This window comes from Piliocolobus tephrosceles, chromosome 6 (genome assembly GCF_002776525.5).
Source record: "Piliocolobus tephrosceles isolate RC106 chromosome 6, ASM277652v3, whole genome shotgun sequence".
In the NCBI taxonomy this organism is placed as follows: Eukaryota; Metazoa; Chordata; class Mammalia; order Primates; family Cercopithecidae; genus Piliocolobus; species Piliocolobus tephrosceles.
Window position 1 is genome coordinate 30,779,511 of NC_045439.1, and position 23,433 is coordinate 30,802,943.

General features: G+C 37.2%; 1 protein-coding gene across 11 annotated transcripts in view; it reads right to left on the bottom strand.

Annotated features, from left to right (window-relative positions):
* The window catches only part of TTLL5 (tubulin tyrosine ligase like 5), a 301,096-nt gene that overhangs the window by 211,305 nt on the left and 66,358 nt on the right, over positions 1-23,433 (bottom strand). For 8 of the 11 annotated variants that reach the window (XM_023184466.2, XM_023184458.2, XM_023184441.2 and 5 more), the window contains exons 13-19: positions 21,908-21,989; positions 20,262-20,323; positions 18,707-18,801; positions 16,387-16,428; positions 9,018-9,131; positions 8,645-8,736; positions 911-973 (exon numbers count right to left, since the gene is read on the bottom strand). In XM_023184466.2, the coding sequence (XP_023040234.2) occupies positions 911-973; positions 8,645-8,736; positions 9,018-9,131; positions 16,387-16,428; positions 18,707-18,801; positions 20,262-20,323; positions 21,908-21,989 (550 nt within the window). The remainder of the gene's footprint in view (positions 1-910; positions 974-8,644; positions 8,737-9,017; positions 9,132-16,386; positions 16,429-18,706; positions 18,802-20,261; positions 20,324-21,907; positions 21,990-23,433) is intronic. The other 3 variants (XM_023184491.2, XM_023184480.2, XM_023184475.2) reach the window with 1 other exon arrangement.

Sequence of the window (23,433 nt, forward strand, 5' to 3'; positions counted from 1 at the left end):
CATATCTAAACTCTAAAGGTAAAAGAAACCTTGTAAAAGTTTTCATAGAGGGGAGGAAAAACCCACAAGTTTTATATATATAAAGAAGTGAGATTGTGTCTTCTACGTAAATCCAAAGATCTCTTTCTTTAGAACCTACATTACTTAATCATAATTATCACAAATTTATAGAGACAAATTGCAAATCCCATGTATTTCCTGATACTAGATCATGAAATTGCAGATGGTTAAAATATGAGTATCTATTTTAAGAATCCTTCAAAAAAGGATTTTTTTGAAACCTACATCAAAATAATATAGGTTTCTCTAAATAACTAGGGTGCCGTATTTTGATAATCAATTAATGAACTATAGTGCAATGCAGTTATGTCTCAGGGGCTAAAAGTATGTGGAACTAAGCAGCCCTGATTGCTGTGCTATTTAAATTCCAATGTCTGTTTTCCATCATTTCCTTCTGTTTTCCCTTGTATTGAGATTATCAGTTGTCATTTCTTATAAAAGTTTCAGTGTATTTACTTTATGAATTACCTCCCCTCCACTTTTTCCAATCTGATAATTCTAATCTCTTCTGGTCTAGAAAAACAAATAATCATGTCTATCAAAACTGCATCTAAAGTATAATGGCACTGAGTAAAGGCCTTCCTTAAAGAAGAATAAAGTTTAAGGCATCTGGTAAAATTGCTCAAAGATCGTTATAGTTTAATTTTTGTCTTTTGGAAATGTTACAAAGTGCTGAGAGTTCATGATAAATTCTGGAAAAATGAGTCATGATATCATCATTTCTACAGGGCTTTTTTTTCTAGCAGAGATTTTACATAAAGACTTTTATAAGGTCTCTTTCCTTCTTTTACATGTACTTTCTTTTAATCTTGTGATCTAGTCCTAAATTTAAAGTTTAGCAAATCTCTACCTGTCCTGGAAGAGGCGTGTTGCCAGCATATAGTTCATTGAGGTCTTATGCTCGAGGTAGGACCTGAAAGGCAAAGAAAGAAACCGGTTATTTCTTAAGCTAGTTCAAGAGGAAAATGTAGAAATAACACCATGAATCAAGCACAGAAGTAACAGGGTACTTATATACTGTTTTTAAAGAAATATACTGTTTGTAAAGTGGCAAAGGAAAAGACTGTTGATCAAATTTAAAAAGGATGAGTTTGCGTCCTTCGTAGGGACATGGATGCAGCTGGAAACCATCATTCTTAGCAAACTATCACAAGAAGAGAAAACCAAACACCGCATGTTCTCACTCATAGGTGGGAACTGAACAATGAGCTCACTTGGACTCGGGAAGGGGAACATCACACAATGGGGCCTATCATGGGGAGGGGGGAGGGGGGAGGGATTGCATTGGGGAGTTATACCTGATATAAATGATGAATTGATGGGTGCTGACGAGTTGATGGGTGCAGCACACCAACATGGCACATGTATACATATGTAACAAACCTGCACGTTATGCACATGTACCCTAGAACTTAAAGTATAATTAAAAAAAAAAAAAAAAAAAGACACTAGAATAGAAACAAATAGAATAAAAAGAATAAGGAAAAAGAGGATTTAATTTAGAAAACAAAGAAAAACCAGCATTTCTTGGATTAACAGGTAATATGCTAAATTCAGAAAATAAGACTGAAAGATAAAAGAAAAATTAACAAAAATTTATATATAGGTCAAATGAAACTGGGAATAGGAGACGCATAAAGGGCCTGAAAATGTAGATAAGAGACTGTTTCAATCATGTTATTCCCTAACTTAGGAGCTTTCAGTGGCTCCTAGATGTCTACTGCTAAAGGCAAATACTTTCTCTTCCAAACTTTCAAAAGTTGGATCATCTGTAACATCAATTCATTCACACTCTCTCCACACAGTTGCCCGACACGGATCCTACAGTAGAGTCAGCCAAGTCTCCCTAGAATGCTCTTGTCAGAGGCGTTTGAACTAGAGTAACTCCATCTTGAATAGGGGCTGGGTAAAATGAGGCTGAGGCCTACTGGGCTGCATTGTCCCAGATGGTTAGGAATTCTAAGTCACAGGATGAGACAGGAGGTCCGTACATGATACCACTCATAAACATCTTGCTGATAAAACAGGGAGCAGTACAGAAGCCAGCTAAAACCCACCAAAACGAAGATGGCACCGAGAGGAACTCTGGTTGTCCTCACTGCTACACTCCCACGGGCACCAGGACAGTTTACAAATGCCATGCCAATGTCAGGAAGTTACCCTATATGGTCTAAAAGGGGGAGGCATGAATAATCCACCCCTTGTTTGGCATACAATCAAGAAATAACCATAAAAATGGGCAACCAGCAGCCCTTGGGCTGCTCTGCCTATGGAGCAGTCATTCTTTTATTCCTTTACTTTCTTAATAAACGTACTTTCACTTTACCATATGGACTCACCGGAATTCTTTCTTGTACAAGATCCAAGAACCCTCTCTTGGGGTCTGGATTGGGACCCCTTTCCAGTAACACTCTCATAGCTCCCACTGATCTTTTGCCTCTGACTGGATACCTTCTCCCCATATCTCCTCTACATCTATGCAGTGGTCCTCCCTCTTGTTTCAGTTACCCACAGTAAACGAAAGTCTGAAAATATTACATGGAAAATTCCTGAGATAATTCATAAATTATAAATTATGTACTGTCCTGAGGAGCGTGATGAAATCTCATGCATTCTGCTCGTTCCCACCAGGAATGTGGATCATCCCTTTGTCTAGCATCTCTGCACTGTAGACACTCCAGGCCCATGAATCACTTAGCAGTGCTTGTGTTCAAAGAACCTTATTTTACTTAATAATGGCCCCAATAGACAAGAGTAGTGATGCTGGCAATCTGCATATGCAAAGGAAGAACTGTAAAGTGCTCCCTTTTGGTGAAAAAGGTAAAAGTTCTTGACTTAAGGAAAAAGAAATCATACGCTGGAGCTGCTAAAATAAAAACAAATTTTCTATCCATGATATCGTGAAGAAGAAGAAAGAAATTCATGCTAGTTTTGCTGTCACACCTCAGACTGCAAAAGTGATGGCCATAGTGCATGGTAAGTGCTCAGGTGGAAAAGACATTAAATTTTGGTGTGGAAGACATGAACAAGTGACAGCAGTGTGTCACGTGAGAAAGCACTGGGCTGATACAAAGACTTCAGCAAGGGATCTGAAATGAGTGACACTAAGCCATTTACTGCAAGTAAGGGATAGGTGCACACATTCAGGAATACAGAAAGTCAACAGTAGCCTAACACCATGTCACAATGCCTACGGCATTCGCCTCACTTCATCTCATCTCACTGTATCATCTCACATCATCACAAAAGGAAGGGTAAGTACAGAACAGTAAGATATTTGAGGGGCCACATTCACATAACTTGTATTACAGAATATTGTTTTATTTGCTCTATTTTATTATTAGTTCCTGTTAATATCTTCCTGTGCCTAATTAATAAATTTAACTTTATCATGGGTACATATATAGGAAAAAACATAGTACATATAGTTGACCCTCGAACAACGTGAGGTTTAGGGGCACTGGCCCCGCCACAGAGTCAAAAATCCGCATATAACTTTTGCTTCCCAAAAAGTTAATTACTAATAGCCTACTGTTTACCCGAAGGCTTAACGATAACATAAAAAGTGGATTAACACACATTTTGCATGTTATATGTATTACATACTGTATTCTTACAATAAGTAAGCTAGAGAAAATAAAATGTATTAAGAAAATCGTAAGGAGGAGGAAGAAGATCTAGTTGCTGTCTCGGGGTGGCAGAGTTCGAAGAAAATCCATGTATAACTTTACTTCAAATCCACGTTGCTTAAGGATCAAGTGTTTGGTACTGTCCAGTTTCAGGCATCCACAGGGGCTCTTGGAAGGTATCCTCTGCTGATAATCCTCTGCTGATAAGGAGTTTTCTACTGTACTACACCCTTCAAAAAGCAGATCAATTTGACCCTGCTGTACAAAGCCTTCCCTGATATGCCCTACCATGTCTTTACTGTACGCCTGAGGACCTGTCATAAACTGTGCATACAGAGCAAACTTTTTGTTCTAGGAAAGCTGTATAATGCAGCAGGAAAAAAGGAGGATCTAGATCAGAATATCTGACCCAAGTCTCACTGTGTGGTTATGGACAAGTCACATTGTTTTACTGAGCCTTAGTGTCCCTCCCTGTCATTAAAATGTGAGTGAAATAATGAAGTATACAAAGTGCATTAAAATTACAAAAAGCTATACAAATATGAGCTCTTCTTATTATTAAGAACATTATTAAGAATAAAGTAATAGAGCTATTCTTATTATATGTGTAAGTAATTTTCCATAAACATACTGTTAACTGTCAACCGACAGGGATCCCACCTGATATTTATTTTATACGCCAAAGAACCAAGCATAGTGCTAGACATTTGTTGATAATATACATGTATTAATAAAATGGCACATTTGTTAGTAGATAAACATATCTCCCACATTCTATGTAAAGGCAGTTCAATTAGTATGAATATTAATTGAGCCTCTTTTCTCAGAATGCACCAAGAGAGTTAGAGTAACTTACCAATGTGATTGGTAATTTAGGAAAAATAAACAGAAAATGATGTACTGAGCACCTCTCTTTTTTCTCTTGGGAGCTACTCCCCCCTTAGGAAATACATATCCTCTACTGCTCCTATAGGGTCAGCACTCTCCATACATGGCTCAGACCAACCTTGCTTACAATAGGAATATAAGTCTGTCCAATTCTGAAGCTTAACAGGAAGTGCATTTGCTTGCAGACAGTTATAATCAATTCCCCCAACCTATACTTTATCAGTAAAAAATAAAGTATTTTGGTTTCCATCTATTTTAGTCCTTGTTTTATTTCTCAACTGGTTCAAAACCAACCTAGCAAAGAAAGATATCATTGTTGGACTTCCTTAAGAGACCCCAAGATTATTTGAAATTGATTCCATAGAAAAAGATACTCAAAGTAAGGTCCTATATCTGGAAATACTCAAAAGTAAAGGGTCCCCCTTTCATTAATTAAAATATATGCTTTCTCAGAAATGTAAAAATTCAAGTTTTAACAAAAACATTTCTATATATATATATAATTTTCAAGAAAACCCATGGAATATTTTTCTGTTGAATTCCTAGGTCTTTATAAGGTATAACTACATGAATAGCATATTTTAAAAGATAAAAGGATGATTTCTCTATGAACAGCTAGGTTTTCAAAACAAACAAGCAAATTTTATAAAATGGCTTTTTTTTTTTTATTCTTCTAAGTTCTGCCTCTGTACTTAGAACCACGAACATCCCAACTAGGTTAAAATGCAGTCACCAGAGGAGGAAAGCGTGTTGCCTGTAAACAAGTACAAAGAGTCTCAACCTTACTAGCAATCATAGAAATGCAAATCAAGACCAAAATAAGATATTTTACTCCCACTAGATGGACAAAACTTAAGAAGTCCGACAGTATTGTAATTGGAGAAGATATGGATCAACAGACTCTCTCATACATTGCTGATAGTTGACACAGTCACTTTGGGAAACAATTTAGCATGACCTTTTTTCCTAAAGCATTATCTTTTAAAACGGAACATTCACATGTTTTAAGGCACTGAGCCTATACAAACACTTCAGCAAGGGATCTGAAATGAGCAACACTAAGCCACTTACTGGTTCACATATTTTAAGGCCTAGTAATTCCACTCCTAGATACATGCCCAGCAGACGCATACAAGAATATTTGCACCGCAGCTGTCCTTAACAGCAAAAGCCCAGAAATAAGTCAAATCTTCAACAATAGGAGAACAGAAAAATTAACAGCAATATGAACATACAGTAAATATAATAAAGCACTGAAAAAAATGAACTGCAAATATATGTAACATGAACCTGAATTATAAAATGCTGAATGAAAAAAGCAAGAGTACATAGAACATGTTTTTTTTTTTTTTTTTTTTAAGAAAAAGTTTTAAAGTGATTAAAACAAAACAATAGAATTCTGATTCTATACATGAGAGGATAACTGTTACAGGACAAGCTCTCCTACCATAAACAGCTAGAAAAGTTTACAAGTTATTCGAAATAACTATTTTTTATTAAACAACTGGCAGCACAGGACTGTGATCTCTGACAGAGGGAAATACACGAAGTACAACTGCCCTACATTTCTGCCTAAAGGCAATTTCCAGACTATATAGAAAGAGAGGAAATGCAAATAGAGCCCAACTGTCTCTGAAAAGAGATAACAGAAATCAGATTTCTAGGGAGTGGCTAGAATTTTCAAAGCAATGTCCTGCAGAAGAAGTTGTGCAGAAGAAGATACCCAAAAATCATCATGAGGGACCCCTTGAATCTTCGGGTGAATACAAATCTGCTTAGGTATAGGGTGAAAGTCCACAAGGCTGAGTAAAGCGCAACTATCAGAATAAAGAACAAATTAAGGAGAAGGTAAGGTGTAAGCTGAATAATTCCCAGAGTTCACATGAGGTTGCAAATTGAGTTTCCACCAGACAGAATGAAAAGATCTCACTGAACGTGGGGGTAATTTAACAGACAACTCCAAAAGAGTCTTTAGTGGAGGAGCTAACCTGGATCTAGACAAAAAGCTACTATAAACGAACCATAACAATGCTTAAAAATAAGCCGGAAAAAGATAAGCTGATCTACAAGTAACTTAAGTGCCTGACCAAAAAAAAAAAAAAAAAAAAAATTCAGAAGGGTTTAAAGAAGACAATAAAATCCAAACACTCAACAATATAACATTTGCAATGTCTAGCATTCAATTAAAAAAATTACTGTACATGTGAAGAAACAAAAATGTGACCCATAAACATGACGAAAACCAGTCTATCGAAAGAGATCCCAAAATGAGATAACAGAAAATGGTATTTTAAAACATTTATTATAAATATTATAACATGTAAACAAAAATGTAAAGGAAATCACGAATATAATGAAAATGAGAAAAAGGAGACACAAACACTGATGAAAAATAAAATATCTGAAATGAAAATTTCACTTAATAGAGGATTTGGCACTGCAGACAAAACGATGAATGACCTTAGAGACACACACAAATACAAAACCATCCCAAATTAAAGAAAGAGAGAAAAAAAAGTCTGAAAAAACATGAGCACAGCCAGATTTGTGGTAAAATATAAACTAAGTTAACATGTAACCAGAGTCTCAAAAGAAGACAGGAAAGGAGAACATTAGAAAAAAATATTTGAAGAAATAAAGGCCAAAAGTTTTCCAAATTTGAATAAAACTATAAACCCATAGATGAAGAAGCTCAATGAATCCCAAACACAAGAAACATGAAGAAAATGACACCAAGGCACATCATAATCAAACTGTTGAAAATCAGTTGTGGCCAAGCACAGTGTCTCACACCTATAATCTCAGCACTTTGGGAAGCCAAGGCAGATGGATCACTTGAGCCCAGGAGTTCAAGACCAGCTTGGGCAACAAGGGGAGACCCCATCTCTATAAAAAATACAAAAATGAGTCATGCACGTTGGCATGCACCTGTAGTCCCAGCTACCTGGCAGGCTGAGGTGGCAGGATAGCTTGAAGTGGAGCCCAGAAAGCCAAGGTTGCATTAAGCCAAGATTGTGCCACTGCATTCAGTCTGGGCAACAAAGTGAGACCCTGTCTCCAAAAAAAAAAAAAAAAAAAAGAAAGAAAAGAAAAGAGGAAATCAGTTACAAAGAGATAATTCTAAAAGCAAACTGAGAAAAAAAGACATTATGCATAGAAGAACAAAGATAATAATTGCTGTATGCTTCTCATCAGAAAAATGCAAGCCTGAAAATGACAAAAAGACATTTTAAAGGTGCTGGGAATTGTACATGAATGCTCACAGCAGCTTTCTTCAAAAGAGACCATAACTGAACACAACCCAAATGCTCTACAATAGATGAGTGGTATATTCTGGTATATTCAACTAATTCTGGTATATTCAAACAATGAAATAGTATATAATAATAATAAAGAATGAACTATTCTTCATAAACCAACACATATGAATATGAAAAACACTATGCTGAACAAAAGAGTCCAGATACAAAAGAGTACACACTGTATGATTCCATTTATGTGGAACTGTGGAAAAACTGTAATGATAGAAGGCAGATCATAATGTCTGAAGCCCGGGGTCATGTGGAGGATTGAATATAAAAGGGGATAAAGAGGGCTATGAGGGTGATGGAAATATTTTATATCTTCATTGTGGTGGTAGTAGTGGTTAAACTGGTGCCTACTGTTGCCAAAAATCATCTTCAAATTGTACATTTAAAATAGATGCATTTTACTGCATGTAAACTAGATCTCAATAAAACAATATATTGCTTAGACACACATATAGATAAAACAATTTTTTTTTCAAATCAAGGTAATGATAAACACAAAGTTTAAGACAGTGTCTAACCCTCGGATAGGAATCTAGTTAGGAGGGAGGCAGGGGAGTAAAAGGGAGAAATAATACACAGGTATATTAAATTACTGTCAATAATCTAGTTCTTGGGTTGGGGAATATTAATAATATTATAAATAAACAAACAAAATAAGAAAAGCATCATCGGGGGGAGCAATGATGACAGTGTATCACAATTAATCTAATTCTATAGACCTCAGGTAAAGAATAAAAAAAAAGGTAGTCACCTCACCCATATATTTCCCATGTCTCAGACGTAGGAAATATGCGAATAAATCCACCTCTCCGATCATTCTCCTCCTTCACCCTCCGTAAAACTTTGATCTAGATGAAAAATAAGATAAAATGAGTACCTATTTTGACAACTGGAGTCCATGTGGCTATAGGACAAAGGAAGATACTTATGACTCAAGAATGTGAAAGCAGCATGAAGGGAGAAATTAATTCCATTTAAAATGTTCTCCCCTAAGAAAACATTTCTCCTATCTTGAATCTTTCTCTTTTCAATGTAAGACATGAGTTTGTCAAGAATATTATGAATCACTCACTACTTTTTGCTAAAACCTGTGTTACCCCACAAAAGCCTAAAATGAACTTATCTTTACCTCCTCCATTGACAGACCAAGCACAGAACCACCCAACTTCCCTGGCCCTTTCTCCCGGGCTGAGCCCACGAGGTTTTTCATTTCCGCATCACTGGCAGAGAGTGGACGGGAACGCTAAGGAGAAGAAAATGAAAATAGTAAAAAAAAATGTTTTAAGCTTTCATTATTCCTCATTACCCTGTTCATTCCCTCAACCTCATTATCTTTCCTAAGACATATAAGCTCAAATTCACAGACCACTTTCTGTAATTAATCTCAGCCTGGAACCCCAGAAAACAGATGAAAGCTAATATACTCAAAGGCAAGAGGAGAAAACAGAATAGTAAAAGAACACTATGGGTTGAGAGAGTAAAGAGAAGAAAGAAAGAATAAGGTCTATGTGACTTTCTAAGCTAGTATTTAACCCAAACCTTGGTTTTAGAGCACATCCAATACTTCAAGGATACGGAAAAATCTGAAAATGCCCTCAATAGAAAAATAAATGTGATTTATTTCAGTGAGTATACTCTTTTCAGCACAGGAGATGAAGAATTAAGAAAACTGAGACATAAGACACAAAACCAAGGAACAATCTACTATATCTAAAATGAAAAAGTTGGGCTGTGAAATGTTTTACAATTTGTGGGGGGAAATATTGAGATGAGAGTCATCAGTGACACAGAAAAGAGCTGTGGCTAAAAGGCTATCACTGTGGTTGCTGGACTTCAAGAGGCCTGGAACAAGGGTGACTACCCTGGGTACTCCAAGAAGGCAGCCAAATGGGCCCTGTTCATCACTGATCCCAGAAGAGGATCTCAGCTATTTTAGCTTCTACATGATGATGAGGGAGGTCATCTGAAAACACAAGTTTTAAGTGATTTTGATTTTATGCGGGTGGAGAAATAGGAAGGTAAAAAAGGAAGTCAGTATAAAAGCATGATAATGCAATATTATTGAAATAGATGACGTGACAGGCAAAAATAAGACAAATCTGCCAAGTAGAAAGAGTATGAAAGAATTCGCCCACTATGGGTGCAAATTGTCCTCCTGATTCTTAGAAGTAACTTCAACCAGAGAGCAGCAGCCCCATTGTCACCAGGTATTATTTGTCTTTCTCTATTTGTAGAATATCTATTCAAAGGCATTTTGGTAACTAACTTTTGGCCTTTTTAGCAACACCCGTTGTTATGGACTGAATGTTGGTTTCTCTCAAAAATTCTCATGTTGAAGTCCTAACCTGCAATGTGATAGCATTTGGAGATGGGGCTTTTGGAAGGTAATTAAAGTCAGATGAAGTTGTGAGAGTGGGGCCCTGGTGTAATGGGATTAGTGTCCTTATGAGATGGTGGCCAGGTGCGGTGGCTCATGCCTGTAATCCCAGTAATTTGGGAGGCCAAGGTGGGCGGATCACGAGGTCAGGAGATCAAGACCATCCTGGCTAACATGGTGAAACCCCGCCTCTACTAAAAATACAAAAAATTAGCTGGGCGCGGTGGCAGGTGGCTGTAGTCCCAGCTACTCGGGAGGCTGAGGCAGGAGAATGGTGTGAACCCAGGAGGCGGAGCATGCAGTGAGCTGAGATCACGCCACTGCACTCTAGCCTGGACAACTCCAGCCAGTGTATGTACAAAGAAGAGGCCATGTGAGCATACAACAAAATAGAGACCTACAAGCCAACAGAAAAAAGCCTTAGAATGAAGCCTATCTTGCCACCACCTTGATCTTGGATTTCTCAGCCTTCAGACTGTGAGAAATAAATTTCTGTTGTTTAAGCCACTCAGTCTATGGCATTTTGTTATGACAGCCTGAGCAGACTAATATATTCATGTACACAAATAACCAACCATGGATGGTTTTATCTTTGGACACAAGAGAGACCATCTAACCAATCTCCAAAGCTACCATGGGAGTTATAAAAGCTAACTTTTCTGATCGGCAACTCCATGATGGATGTCTATAACAAGAAAACCATGAAATCAACAGATGTAAGCAACATGTGAAGTGCAGGGGCTTTTACTGTGGTATCTTCAACATCCAGAACAATACACTGTACTTGGCATGAAGTCAATCAAGAAATATTGGTTGAACAAACAAATAAGTGAAAGTGCTGACATCAATCATGGCTAGAAGTAAACTCTGCAGAAGGATTTCGGGAAATATTTTTACTTACTCAATCTCTGGGAATACATTAAACAGTAGATGTTAAAATGAGAGGGTTTATAGGGGAAAGTTGAAAGATTTAGGAAGGAAACAAATATAAATAATATAACCATTGTTTATAAATCTTTGAAAAGTGTGAATGCTTATTTAATGTATAATTTGGAAAAGCCAAAAATATTAAATGGATAGTTTAAGGACTTTTCTCGTGATCACACACGAGATTTATTGTTTGCCAAAAAATACTTATCTAGTTCACGCATGACAGCCTCTCTGATCATAAAGCCACTGGCAAAGCCTGGTGCTGTGGCTCACACCTGTAATCCCAGCACTTTGGGAGGCCAAGACAGGTGGATCACCTGAGTTCAGGAGTTCGAGACCAACCATGGCCAACATGGTGAAACCTCGTCTCTACTCAAAATACAAAATTAGCTGGGCGTGGTGGCACATGCCTGTGGTCTCAACTACGTAAGAGGCTGAGGCAAGAGAATCGCTTGGACCCTGGAGGCAGAGGTTGCAGTGAGCCAAGACTGCCCCATTGCACTCCAGCCTGGGTGACAAAAGCAAAACTCTATCTCAAAACACAAACAAACAAAAAAACAAAACAAAACAATAAAGCCACAGGCAGTTGTCCTCTAAAGTTAAGTAGCTTTCTTACATGACACTATCTAAGGGCCTCAAATCTCAAATTATGTAAAGACAGAGTAAGAAATAAGCATTCATGTAAATGATATAATAAAAATAGGTATTTTTATTAAGCATTTAAGAACAGAAAGAATGTTACTTAGAAGGTTAATAAACTGAAAGCTATATCAAAGTTTAATTAAAAGTATTTAAAGAAAAAGTTATTAACTATTAAACAGATTAAGAAATGCCTGGCTGTATTTAAAAGAACAGGGTTCAAATCACTATTGAATAACACCTAATGAGAACCTCCAATTCCTGGATATTGTTTTTAATGGTCTTTTAATATTCCTGGCTTCTAGAAATTGAGATAATGATGTGGCAACCTTCTCTTACTAACCTAATGTGGTTTCTCTAACCAATGAATTAGCACCCCAAAACTCTTAAAACTTGTCTGCCAATCACGTTCAAAGAGTTGTCTCCCATATACATTCACAACCACTCCTTTGTTACAGCCTACAATTCCAGGTCTAGCTACTGTGTACATATTTGTGGACTGTTTGGGGTCGGGTAGAGGCACGTAGGAATTCAGGTCTGTGCTTCTAGTTGGGGTATTTAAGCACTCTGAGAAAGGTATATAATTCTGTGACCTGAATTATAGACACAGATGAAAGAAAAGGCAGAGAAAGAGAGAAGAGAAGAAGAAAGGATAAGGCGGACAGAAAAAAAGAAAATAAATGCTTATGAGTGTTGCGGAGACATACTTGGAGATTAAAAACAAAGCAAAGGTTAAAAAAAAAAAAAACGGAATCAGACTGATTTGAAAGGCCATCAAGACTATCAAAAACAAGGCAAAACAGTCCAAATGCAAGTCATTCTGCAGTTTTGCCTTTGGGCACATCGACTACATTCTCTGGGTGGTAGATATAATAAATCCACATATTTCCATGAGTTGACTGAATGTACTAAGGAAATAAGGGTCCTCTGAACTTAGAGAGGAGAACCATTGCCTCTGCCTAAAAGATACATGATTTAGATATCCAGTGCTCAGATAAATTATAAACTGTCAAATTACTGTCAAGTTAAGAATTCTGCCATGCAACATGCACCAAAGATAAATTTATCAATAGTACAACTTACGATTCAGAAATCTTCCCAGAGAAGAAATCTTACATATCTAACCGTCATTGCTAAGGAACAACTGGCTGAAAATGTGAAATTACCGAGACAAGGAACCACCAGTCTCCACTCAATCAAAGAAGTAAGAAACAGATGTTGAATCAGAAAATGACTCTCAGCATAAAAAAATCTGGCAAGTACCAGTGATGAGAAGAACTTAACAAAATGTGGAATGGGGAAAAATGGCAAGATACCCTAAGGATATACCATAATTGAGAGGCAAAAATAAAATTTGCTTGAAAGAGAACACATGCAAAGAATAAAAATCTCCCAATGCAGTTTTACAAAGTTTGGAATTCTTCATTAAAAGCAAAGGAACTAGAAATAGCTCAACTTATATGTGATACATTTTACCATCTAAAAAACAAAAGGTAAAATCAAGTTTAAAAGCAAAATGAATGCTATCAAATGAAAGAAAACAAATGGAAAAGACCACATTATCAATAAATCTAAGTGGAAATGGATCAAAAAAATGGTTTCTAAGAGAAGGTTTAAACATACTGATAATCAGGGTATACTTTGAAACTGGCGGGTAGAGGGGAGAAAGTAAGTAGGCTTGTGTAACAGTAAAAAATAAAACAAAATGAAAAGAGATATGCAACATCTAGAAATTTGGAATAAATGTAAGCCAGCAGATCTGAGAGACATGCATTGTGTTATTAAGGAAATTGGCTTTAAAACAAACAAAACTTACCAAAACCACTTATAATTATGTCTGAAAAATTGTGAAGAACTGAGGAGGTACCAGATTAGAAAAAAACCAAATGAGGTACTAATTTTCAAAAATGTAAGAAATTTGCTCCTGGTGGTTGCTGCCTGGTAAATCTAACTTGAATCCCTAGTAAAATAATGGAACAAATATTAAAAGCAAAAGATCCCTAATAATTTAGAGGATTATGGACTTATGAAGAATAGTATGGAGAATGCTTTACTTTAAAACATGCTTTAAAAGTTTGATTTTTAGGACAAGATTTTTAAAAGGGGAACTATAGCAATATATTAAATGTCTTTGGATTTGAGAAAATTTCATAAAATTTTTATTCTAAATTATATTTCCAGTTGGGGGTTAGTGCCAGAATATAACACATCAACAAAAACTGAAAACAGTGTAACTGTAAGATAAATAGCAGTGAATCAAACAAAAGAGCATTTGTGGATGATGGCAAATGTGAAAAACATGACTACAAACAGGTGAATATCAAAATAACAAGAGATCTTGACACTGGGAAAATCAAAAGACTCAAAAGTGTGAAGGGGAGTAAATCTTCTTAGTATAAACTACATGTCTAGCACTTATCCTGAATATTTTACCTCTATTTTATCATTTCTTTCTCACCAGAACTTCATGTATATATTATTATCCAGGTAAGAGAACTTGCCCAAAGGTCTAATTGCTAATTTTTGGCAGAGCTAAAATTTGAATCCAGGTCTATCTGACTGTAAAAGTCCATATTCTTTCCACAGTTCCATGCAATACAATTTCTGGTGAGTGGAAAATTTGAACCATGGACATTAAAGAGAAAGGAGAAATATAGAGATAATGGTTTAAAAAGGAAACGGCAGAAAAAGGGCAAAGAACTAAGAGAATTCACAATCTGACAGCAACAGAAAAAGAAAGCTTGATACAGTCTAACTGGTCAGAACAGAGACTTTTTTTTTACTTAACTCCCATGAAAATACCTGTGAAGTTAAGAGTGCTTCGTTAACAGAAAGACAATGACAAAATAGAACATTGCAAAGAACAATAAAAGTCAAAGAATTCAACTTGTATAAAGCTGGCTGTCGCGTAAGCAAGTGTTCAAATACATCACTATTAAAGAGAGGTCTTGCTCTCCCACAAGCCTATTACAACCTATGGTAATTCAAGCAATGCAACTAGATGTAATGGAATTAAAATTGATAATGAGAAATTAAGATTAGAATTACATATCAAAGGCTGGGCATGGTGGCTCATGCCTGCAATCCCAGCACTTTGGGAGGGCCGAGGCGGGCAGATCGCTTGAACTCAGGAGTTCCAGACCAACCTGGGTAACCATTCAAAACCCTCATCTCTATCAAAAATACAAAAAATTAGCCAGGCGTGGTGGTGTGCACCTATAGTCCTAGCTACTCAAGAGGCAGAGGTGGGAGGATCACCTGAGCCCAGGAAGTCCAGGCTGTAGTGAGCTGTGATCGCGTCACTGCACTCCAGCCTGGGTGATGGAGTGACACCCTGTCTCAAATAAACAAGTAAAAATAAATTAGAATTACATATCAAAGACACTTCTTTAGAGCCAAATGCCACAGGCTATGAAAGAGTACTCCTTTCCTGACGTACTCCTTTCAGTACATTAGTTCCAGGTATATTTAGAAGATAAGCTCTTTGGAGTCAACAGCCTTATTGTATTGTTTTTGCCATGGGAGCAGCTAGCATACTTAGGTATTTACTAAATATAAAACACTACATATTATAGAGTTTCGAATTCTACCAACTAAGCCCCAAAACTCATACTACAGAACAACATTAATCAGTTACGAAATATTAGACAAGGCATCCAGTAAATTATTTTTCATTTCTTGGATTCACATAAACCATATAAATCACTTTATCAGAAACAGTAGCTAAGAAAGTTACGAGTCAAGCATTCAAGCTTACCAGAAATTGCATCAGAGAGTACAAATGCCAAAATAAATATATTGGAGCTTTTTGCTAAACAATAGTTGCAGTGACACATTTATATATGAGAATATCTATATCCCTCATACTAAAACATCAAATAGCAGGCACAGGACCCCCACTGCTAGCCTATTACTTCAGAAAGAATTTTTAAAATCTGTGCAGAAGAAAGCAATGGTTAATCTCAAACACTGCTAACAAAAACAGAAAGAAAGCAAATGCTGATCATTCAGAAAGAAAGATGTTTGTATTTCAAAGGTGGCATCTGAGATACTATTGTGGCAGAGCTTCTAAGATTTATAAACTGCAAATCACTACATATTTGAAATGTCACCTGTTAAGGAACGCAAATACAACCCAACACCCAATATGAAAACATTTCCAATATTAAGCTATAGACAATAGTATGTTTCGTAAAATGTTTTTTAAAAAAAATGAAGTTCATTTGTGAACTGGAAAATTTCCTTCCTGGAATATTTTGGTCAAAGTGATAGATATGCCTTTAAGCACCTGTTCATCATTTAAATTCAACAGCCTCCATCTCGGTATAATCACTATCAGGAAAAGAGGATCCCTAAGTTCCTGTATTGTCTACTCTTATATTCTATAACCAAAAAGACTTCTATGCATTTATTTTCATTTATTTTGTGAATAAACTGCGCAAAAAAATAGGTACATAAAAATATGTACCACGAAAAACTCAAGCTAAAAAATTTTCCATTTGGAGAATGAAAATAAAATTTGAATGAAGTTTCCAAAAGATCTAGAACTTACCTGCTTGGCCTTTGATGACTGAAACTGTGCAGATACTGGACGCTATAAAACACAGAAAAATGGAATAAACCCTTATCTTCTCCTAATATGCCTACATTTTCCATCTCATAGATCTATGATATAAAAAAGGAAAAAATAATCTCCAAGCAGAAACTAAAAGCAAGAGCCCTACACTTTGTAGTTGGAAGGTTAGAACATTGATTATCTTTCACACTGCTTTCTCCTATGCCATATATATTCCAGCTTCAACTTCTAACCGCTGAGGGCACAATCCTACTGCCAGATACTGAAGATCCTGAAGTCAACTAGTCCGCCTGACAAACTGGTTTCACACAGTACACATAACTAATCTACAGTTCCTTTAGCCTTTATATAAGTGTCCTGTAGGCTGCTTATGGATGAAATCATGCCATTACCTACCAGTTGGCAAAACAAACATTGAATAGATTTTCTAGAGTTTGCAAAGAGTTGCCAATAAAGCTGACAGGCAAACTAAGAAAAGGGATCAATTCATCCAAGATTGGGAATACACTACCTCTAGAAGTGAAACCTGGCAGAAACTATGTTAAAGCTGCACAGAAATGTTCATGATCCTTTACACATAATCCTGTGGTTCTTGCCACAGATACTGCAGGAAACAATTTGCAAAGGAATGTGGCTGCCTAAATTAAGTTTTCCTAGTACATCTAGGTTAATCCTCTACTTTTCCTTATTAAAAATTAAAGAAAACCCTTTGATCTGTGATGATGCACTGATCAAGTACAACCCTGGTAACTGATTTTGCATCTAATCCAAGATAATAGCCTTTAAAATACAGTACACTCTGTTCCACATCCCAACATTAATTAGGGAATAATTCTACAGCATGGGGTCATAGATAGGCAAAGACTGAATCTAGCTCAAAGACATGTTATGCTTGGCCTGCAAAGTATTGTTTCTAATGAAGTGGCTGCCAATATTTAAAAGTAAGATTTCTGATTTCTCTTGACAATAGGAAAATCTCGTAACACCTGGCCCACACTTACGCATGACAGTAATTAGCTAGAGCACATTAGTAAAACAGCCACACCTTTCAGATGAGGTATGCACTCTCCAGTTTACCTCAGTCATATCACTCTTAGCTGTTTTACACCTGCCTCTATTTACTCATTTATATTACCTGCCTGCAGGCCCTCTAGGCACTTGAGTTTGAAAACCCTGTTCTAATAAAAAATTATCTGAATAAATAATAGCATATGAGTTTGGCAAACAGAAAATAGCACTACTCCAAATGAGACTAGCAAGCAAAAGGAACAAGAGGAGGAATGGGAGTGGAAGAAGGGAGGAAAAAAGTGAGGAGTAAAGGGTTAAAGTGGATTTGGGGCAGAGATAAAAGGAGAGGAGAAGAAAAAGAAAAAGAAAATGGGGAGTAGGAAGAAAAAGCTGCTTATGCCTTCAAAGAGTCTACAATCTGGCAGGAGAGTACAGAACAATTTAAAAGCAACAAATCAATGAATGCAAAACAATGTAATATAGAAGAGGTAAATAAATGTTAAAATGAAAAGTAAAGGTCATGATGGATTTAATGAGAAAAGACTTCCAAAATGTCTGAGCAGGCAAAGCAATCAAACCAGAGGGGAATAGAAGAGCAAAGTGGATTTTTTTTTTAAATAAGAAGAAATGTTAAAGGCCAAGAAACAAAAGTGGGAAATTAGCAGGGTCAAAACAGGCAGGGACTGACGAGATGATGGAATGAGTAAATGGAAGGATTAGCTGATTGGTTTAACTGGAACAAAAATGCAGAGTACACAAAGAATGAAGCAATGCTTGATTAATGATATTTTAGAAAAGTGTAAGTTTCTTTGGGCTTTTATCTCACTTAGCCTCAATCAATAACTCATGATCATGGAGGGTCCTTTCAGGAGAATTACTTGTAGAGAAGATACTATTTCAAGAAAGCATCTTCTTTATAAAGCTAGTCCGAAGATCAGAAAGAACGCAATAATGACTAAGAATTAATAGGCTCCTTTTCTGTGCCTTGTTTCTGAGCATATCAATCTGAGGCGGAAAAAAAAGTGATTTTTAAAAACAGAAAGGAAGATAATGAAAAAAGAAGCCAAGAGAAAAGACAAAACAAAAAACAGGGAGTAAGTTTGTTGGAAAATGTTGAAAGCATAAGCTATTAGTTACAGCTGAATATAACTGCCTCCTGTCTAGCGTGATCCCCAAATTCTCCTGCTCTAAGTGACCTCATACCCACAGTGCTTCTGTTCCCCCAGTTACATCAGCTGCCACTTCCCAGTAAGCCTCCTTCAGGCTCCCTGCTGAGGAATTGGCTTACCTGAGGTTTTTGGAAAGGGTTTCGCCTGGAAGACTCAAAGGTGGGATAAATTGGCCGGGTTGATGCCCGCTGGGCAGGATCTTGGCACACAAATCCTGAATGGGGAATGGGCAACATTAAAACTTGCCATTTTCTAAGAAATTAGCAGGTCTGGCTGCACCTTTTCTTTAGATATACAAACTCAGTTTCACTGTCATAAATATCACAGAGATCTATCCTCAGGAGGATAATGCACAATTCTCCCACACGCACTCTGCTTCAACTCTGAACCACCATAACTAGAGACAAGAAAAAGGGAAATATGCAGATGAATGAACCTTGCTGGTTGGGTAGCTGAAATGTGATTCTGAGTGAGAAAGAGATGTAGATTTTTGATGAACCTAAGAATAACTGCAAATCGCCATTTTGAAACACACAGTTGTTAATAAAAGCAAGTTACTTTAAAGTGGCTACCTGGATGATGACTGGAAAATAAAGTTATTTTTATGAAAGCAAGTGAACAGTCTTGTCCTGTGACATGATCTACTTCTGGAACTGCAGAAGGTGGTCTATTGGCAGCTTTCAAAATGGGCTTTGTAGATTATCTATGGCTTTGGAAACTGGACTTCAGCTAATTTCACTTACTTCCTAAAAAGCAGCAGATTCTCATCCAGGGAAAATAGAGTAGCTAAGTTTTACAGCATTTGCTGGTACATCAGGTACCAGTTTATCTCAAATATATTTTGTTATGTGTTTTTATAGTACCTAAAAAAAACCCTGGGCCGGGCGCGGTGGCTCAAGCCTGTAATCCCAGCACTTTGGGAGGCCGAGACGGGCGGATCACAAGGTCAGGAGATCGAGACCATCCTGGCTAACCTGGTGAAACCCCGTCTCTACTAAAAAAAAAAAAAAAAAAACTAGCCGGGTGAGGTGGCGGGCCCCTGTGGTCCCAGCTACTCGGGAGGCTGAGGCAGGAGAATGGCGTAAACCCGGGAGGCGGAGCTTGCAGTGAGCTGAGATCCGGCCACTGCACTCCAGCCTGGGCAACAGAGCGAGACTCCGTCTCAAAAAAAAAAAGAAAAAAAACCCAACAAGCCCACAAAATACCCACCTGACTGCCCATCTCCACTTCAAAGTTTTGGCTTATCTACTTAAAATGAGATTTCTTCTTTGGGCTGCTTTGGTTATAACTACTACAGAAGGGATCACATAGAGACCAGTAGAGACAGACTGTCTAGCAGAAATATAGCCAGTCTCCTTTGTAACAAGGCTTCTTCAGTGGGTTTTACTTTCCCAGGTTGGAGAGAAATACACCTTTTCCAGATCTTTGCTAATTCTCTTCCTCAGCTCCTAATTCCTGTGCCCCAGGTCTCAGCCTTGGTTGTGGTTCAGCCTCAGTACAGGATGGAGCCAAAGGGCATGGAAACATTGAAACATTTCCCCGAAAATATAATTTTTTAAGACAAACCATTCAGCATGGCTTAGGAATTGCCAGTTGGCAAAACCTATGGAGTCTGACAAAATGGACGCTCTAGTTAATTTTTATGAGTCCAGTTCAGAAAATACTACTACTCACCTACAACAGTGAACATATCTGAAATCATACTGGCTTTAATCTTTAGGTCCAGAGGTGCATCACTAACAGAACACAGAAAGAAAAGAGCAATTGATAAGTGTGTAGGTTAACAGAATAGCCGCCCTCTAATGGGTCCCAATGGAGCAAAGTTTCCAAATGTCAATGAAGAGCAATATATAAAGCCCATAAAATCCATGGGTGGGGGTGGGGAAAAAATTCTGGGCAAAAATATGAGAAATGAAACCCTGGTGTTAAATTTGTTCTCTCTAATGCAAACGCAGCACCATCCATTGATTCTCTAACATGCAATTTTCTTTATACCAGAAGGTCTTGTGCAATTCAAATTTTGCGCAAGTCAAGAATACTGCTTCATTAAAACTGTGGATTTCAGAGGTTCAGATTTTCAGTATGCTCTTTTATGAGTGTGCCCACCACCATTCAAATTACTTTTTGCTGCTGCAACAGTCAAGTCACATTCACATGCAAGAGAAGCAACTCTAGCCACATTGGTACTTTTTCAAGTCTTTATTGTCTGCTCTAAAACAATCTTCTTAGGCTTGCAGGCTTGCATATAGGGCAAAAAAAAAAAAAAAAAAAATACAAGTTATACCAAAATCTCACCAGATGGGGGGAAACCCACATGAAAACAAAAACAACAGTGACCAAAAGCAAGAGGCCTCCCTGTGGCAGTGATGGCCACAGTGGCTTCAGTGCTGAGGTGTTCTTCCACGAACCAAACTGCTCTGGCTGCTATTCAGTGCCTCCTTCTGGGGATTTCTAACTTCTAAAGGATAGTATAATATACTTTACTGGACAACCTGCAAAAGGCTGACTTGACAAAAGCTGCATAACATCTGAAGCATCTGTAATATCTAGCTCTACACCTTACTATGGAAGTTAAGCCAAACTCCCACTCTAAAAGTAGTCAATCTGTCTTTATTTGATTCCTTGGCATTCTGCCAATATCTCTCATCCTTAAAAACGCAGCAGCTGGGTGGTCTTTGGCATAAATCTCTAGAGTTCTCTGTTTAGAGAAGTGTACAGTGAACAGAAATTCTGGCTGTAGCTGCAAATATAATAAGAATCTTCCCTGGTATTGAAAAATATGTTTATTTTCTTCTACTAAACAACAGGTTAGTAAAAAAAAAATTTTTTTAAGTTGTTTTGAAGTTTTTGACTTTAAACTTGGATGACTTTAAACATGGGACAGGGTAAAAGGACCACATATTATCCACATGGCCCTAGATCCAGGTTTATACCTTTACAGTATATGTGGATTTGAACCTATAAAACTTTTGGTAATGAAGGAAATATAATGTCTTATGTATTTCTTTACCCTTAATACAAGACTTACTGTTTAAAAAAATACAGGGATAAAACTGAATGCAAGAATCATCCCTTAGAAACCTAATAAACAGGAATCATATAATTGTAAATTAACTAGGAAGACAGAGATTCATGGTTGTCATATGCACTTTGATATTATGCCATAAACCAGTTAATTTAAGAACGTCTGGTTATCTCCATCTAATAACTAGGAAAAAAGCAGTCTTCTAGTGCCAAAAGAAATGATCAAAAAAAAAAAAAAAAGTGTTTTAAGTACTACTTGAAGATTTGTCCTTTTCTAGTTGATGGAACTGACTTACCAGGCCAAAGAAGGAGAGAGATTCACTTCCAACAACCATGGCTTCAGAGTAGAATCTATGAGCACGTCAAAGCCATAGAGTTCTAGAAATACAACACAACACAATATACAAGATCATTTTCCATGCCACAACCACACAAAGATCTAGAAGACTCAATCTCATAACTCCCAGGCCTAGAAATTCACTAAGTATAAGTAGTAAGTGGAAGTAGAAGCAGAGAACCTTTCAAGAATCTCTCAAGTTCAAGAGAAATTAATCAGGCTCTAGGAATAAGAAAACAATGCTATAAAATCCCAGTTTTTATCATGCACTGTCTATTGATATTCCTAAATCCTACACAGAAAGCGACCTGACTCTAGAATAGTTAACAAGCACGATTCTGCTGTGCTTATGGGCACAAAAAAAGGGTGGGTGGGGAGGAATGAAACAAGCACAACCAATACCAACGCTGCTTTAGGCCTGCTCTGAATTTCCTGCCCCCCAGCCCCTCCCTGCCAAGTTTGAACACAGAAACTTCTCCTGAAGGCATTTCTCTAGAATCCTTCCATCACATTTTCTTAAACCAAGATATCGCTTTTGCAACCTAGGTCAAGAAGATATCTAAATGTATTTATTCTTTCCCCTCTCCTAGTTTCAATTTCCCTTTGAAGACAGAAAACAAAACACACTGGCCCAACATGAACCGAAGGACAGACAAGAAAAGAGAAAGCCAGTGGTAGCAGAGCACAGGTGTGACAAGATATCTTGCACCACTAACATTATTTAAGAAGGGTGGGAGCCAGAGATCAAGTTTTTGGATTCTGTATCGATTCTCTTTCTTTACCTTCCCAACGGTTGCAAAGAGAAAGCAAGACCCAGAAGCAAGTTTTCTTTCCACAATGCCTGGTTTCATTTAACAAGTTCAGGGATGAGAGGTTAACTTTGGAACCCTTCATATTATTAGTGAGACTTTCTCTACAAAAATAACGGTAATGTACAGTCCTTTGTGTGTGTGTGTGTGTGTGTATGTGTATGTATATGTGTATATTTATATTTATATATATATATATATATAAAACATCACTCCTAAACATCCCATCCTGTGACCCTCAAAAACATTGCTTACATTTTTTCTCTAGAAGTAAACACTACCACACTACCTTCCTTACTGTTTGATCAGAGGTCACAGACCTGAGCTCACACCCACAGAACACAACCAGGTATTTTCCAGAAATTAATTCTGATACAAATTTCCTTGCTTCAAGAAGGATTTTTAAATTTATCAATACTCTCAGAAAACAAAAAAACAAACTCTAAAAAGATGGCTCCCAAAACTGTCTTCTAGAACACAGGAAGTCTGAAGTTACATGATGTATTAAGAATCCTAGAGTAAGGCCGGGCATGGTGGCTCATGCCTATAATCCCAGCACTTTGGTAGGCTGAGGTGGGCAGATCATGAGGTCAGGAGTTCAAGACCACCCTGGCCAACATGGTGAAACCCTGTCTCTACTAAAAATACAAAAATTGGCCGGGCGCAGTGGCTCAAG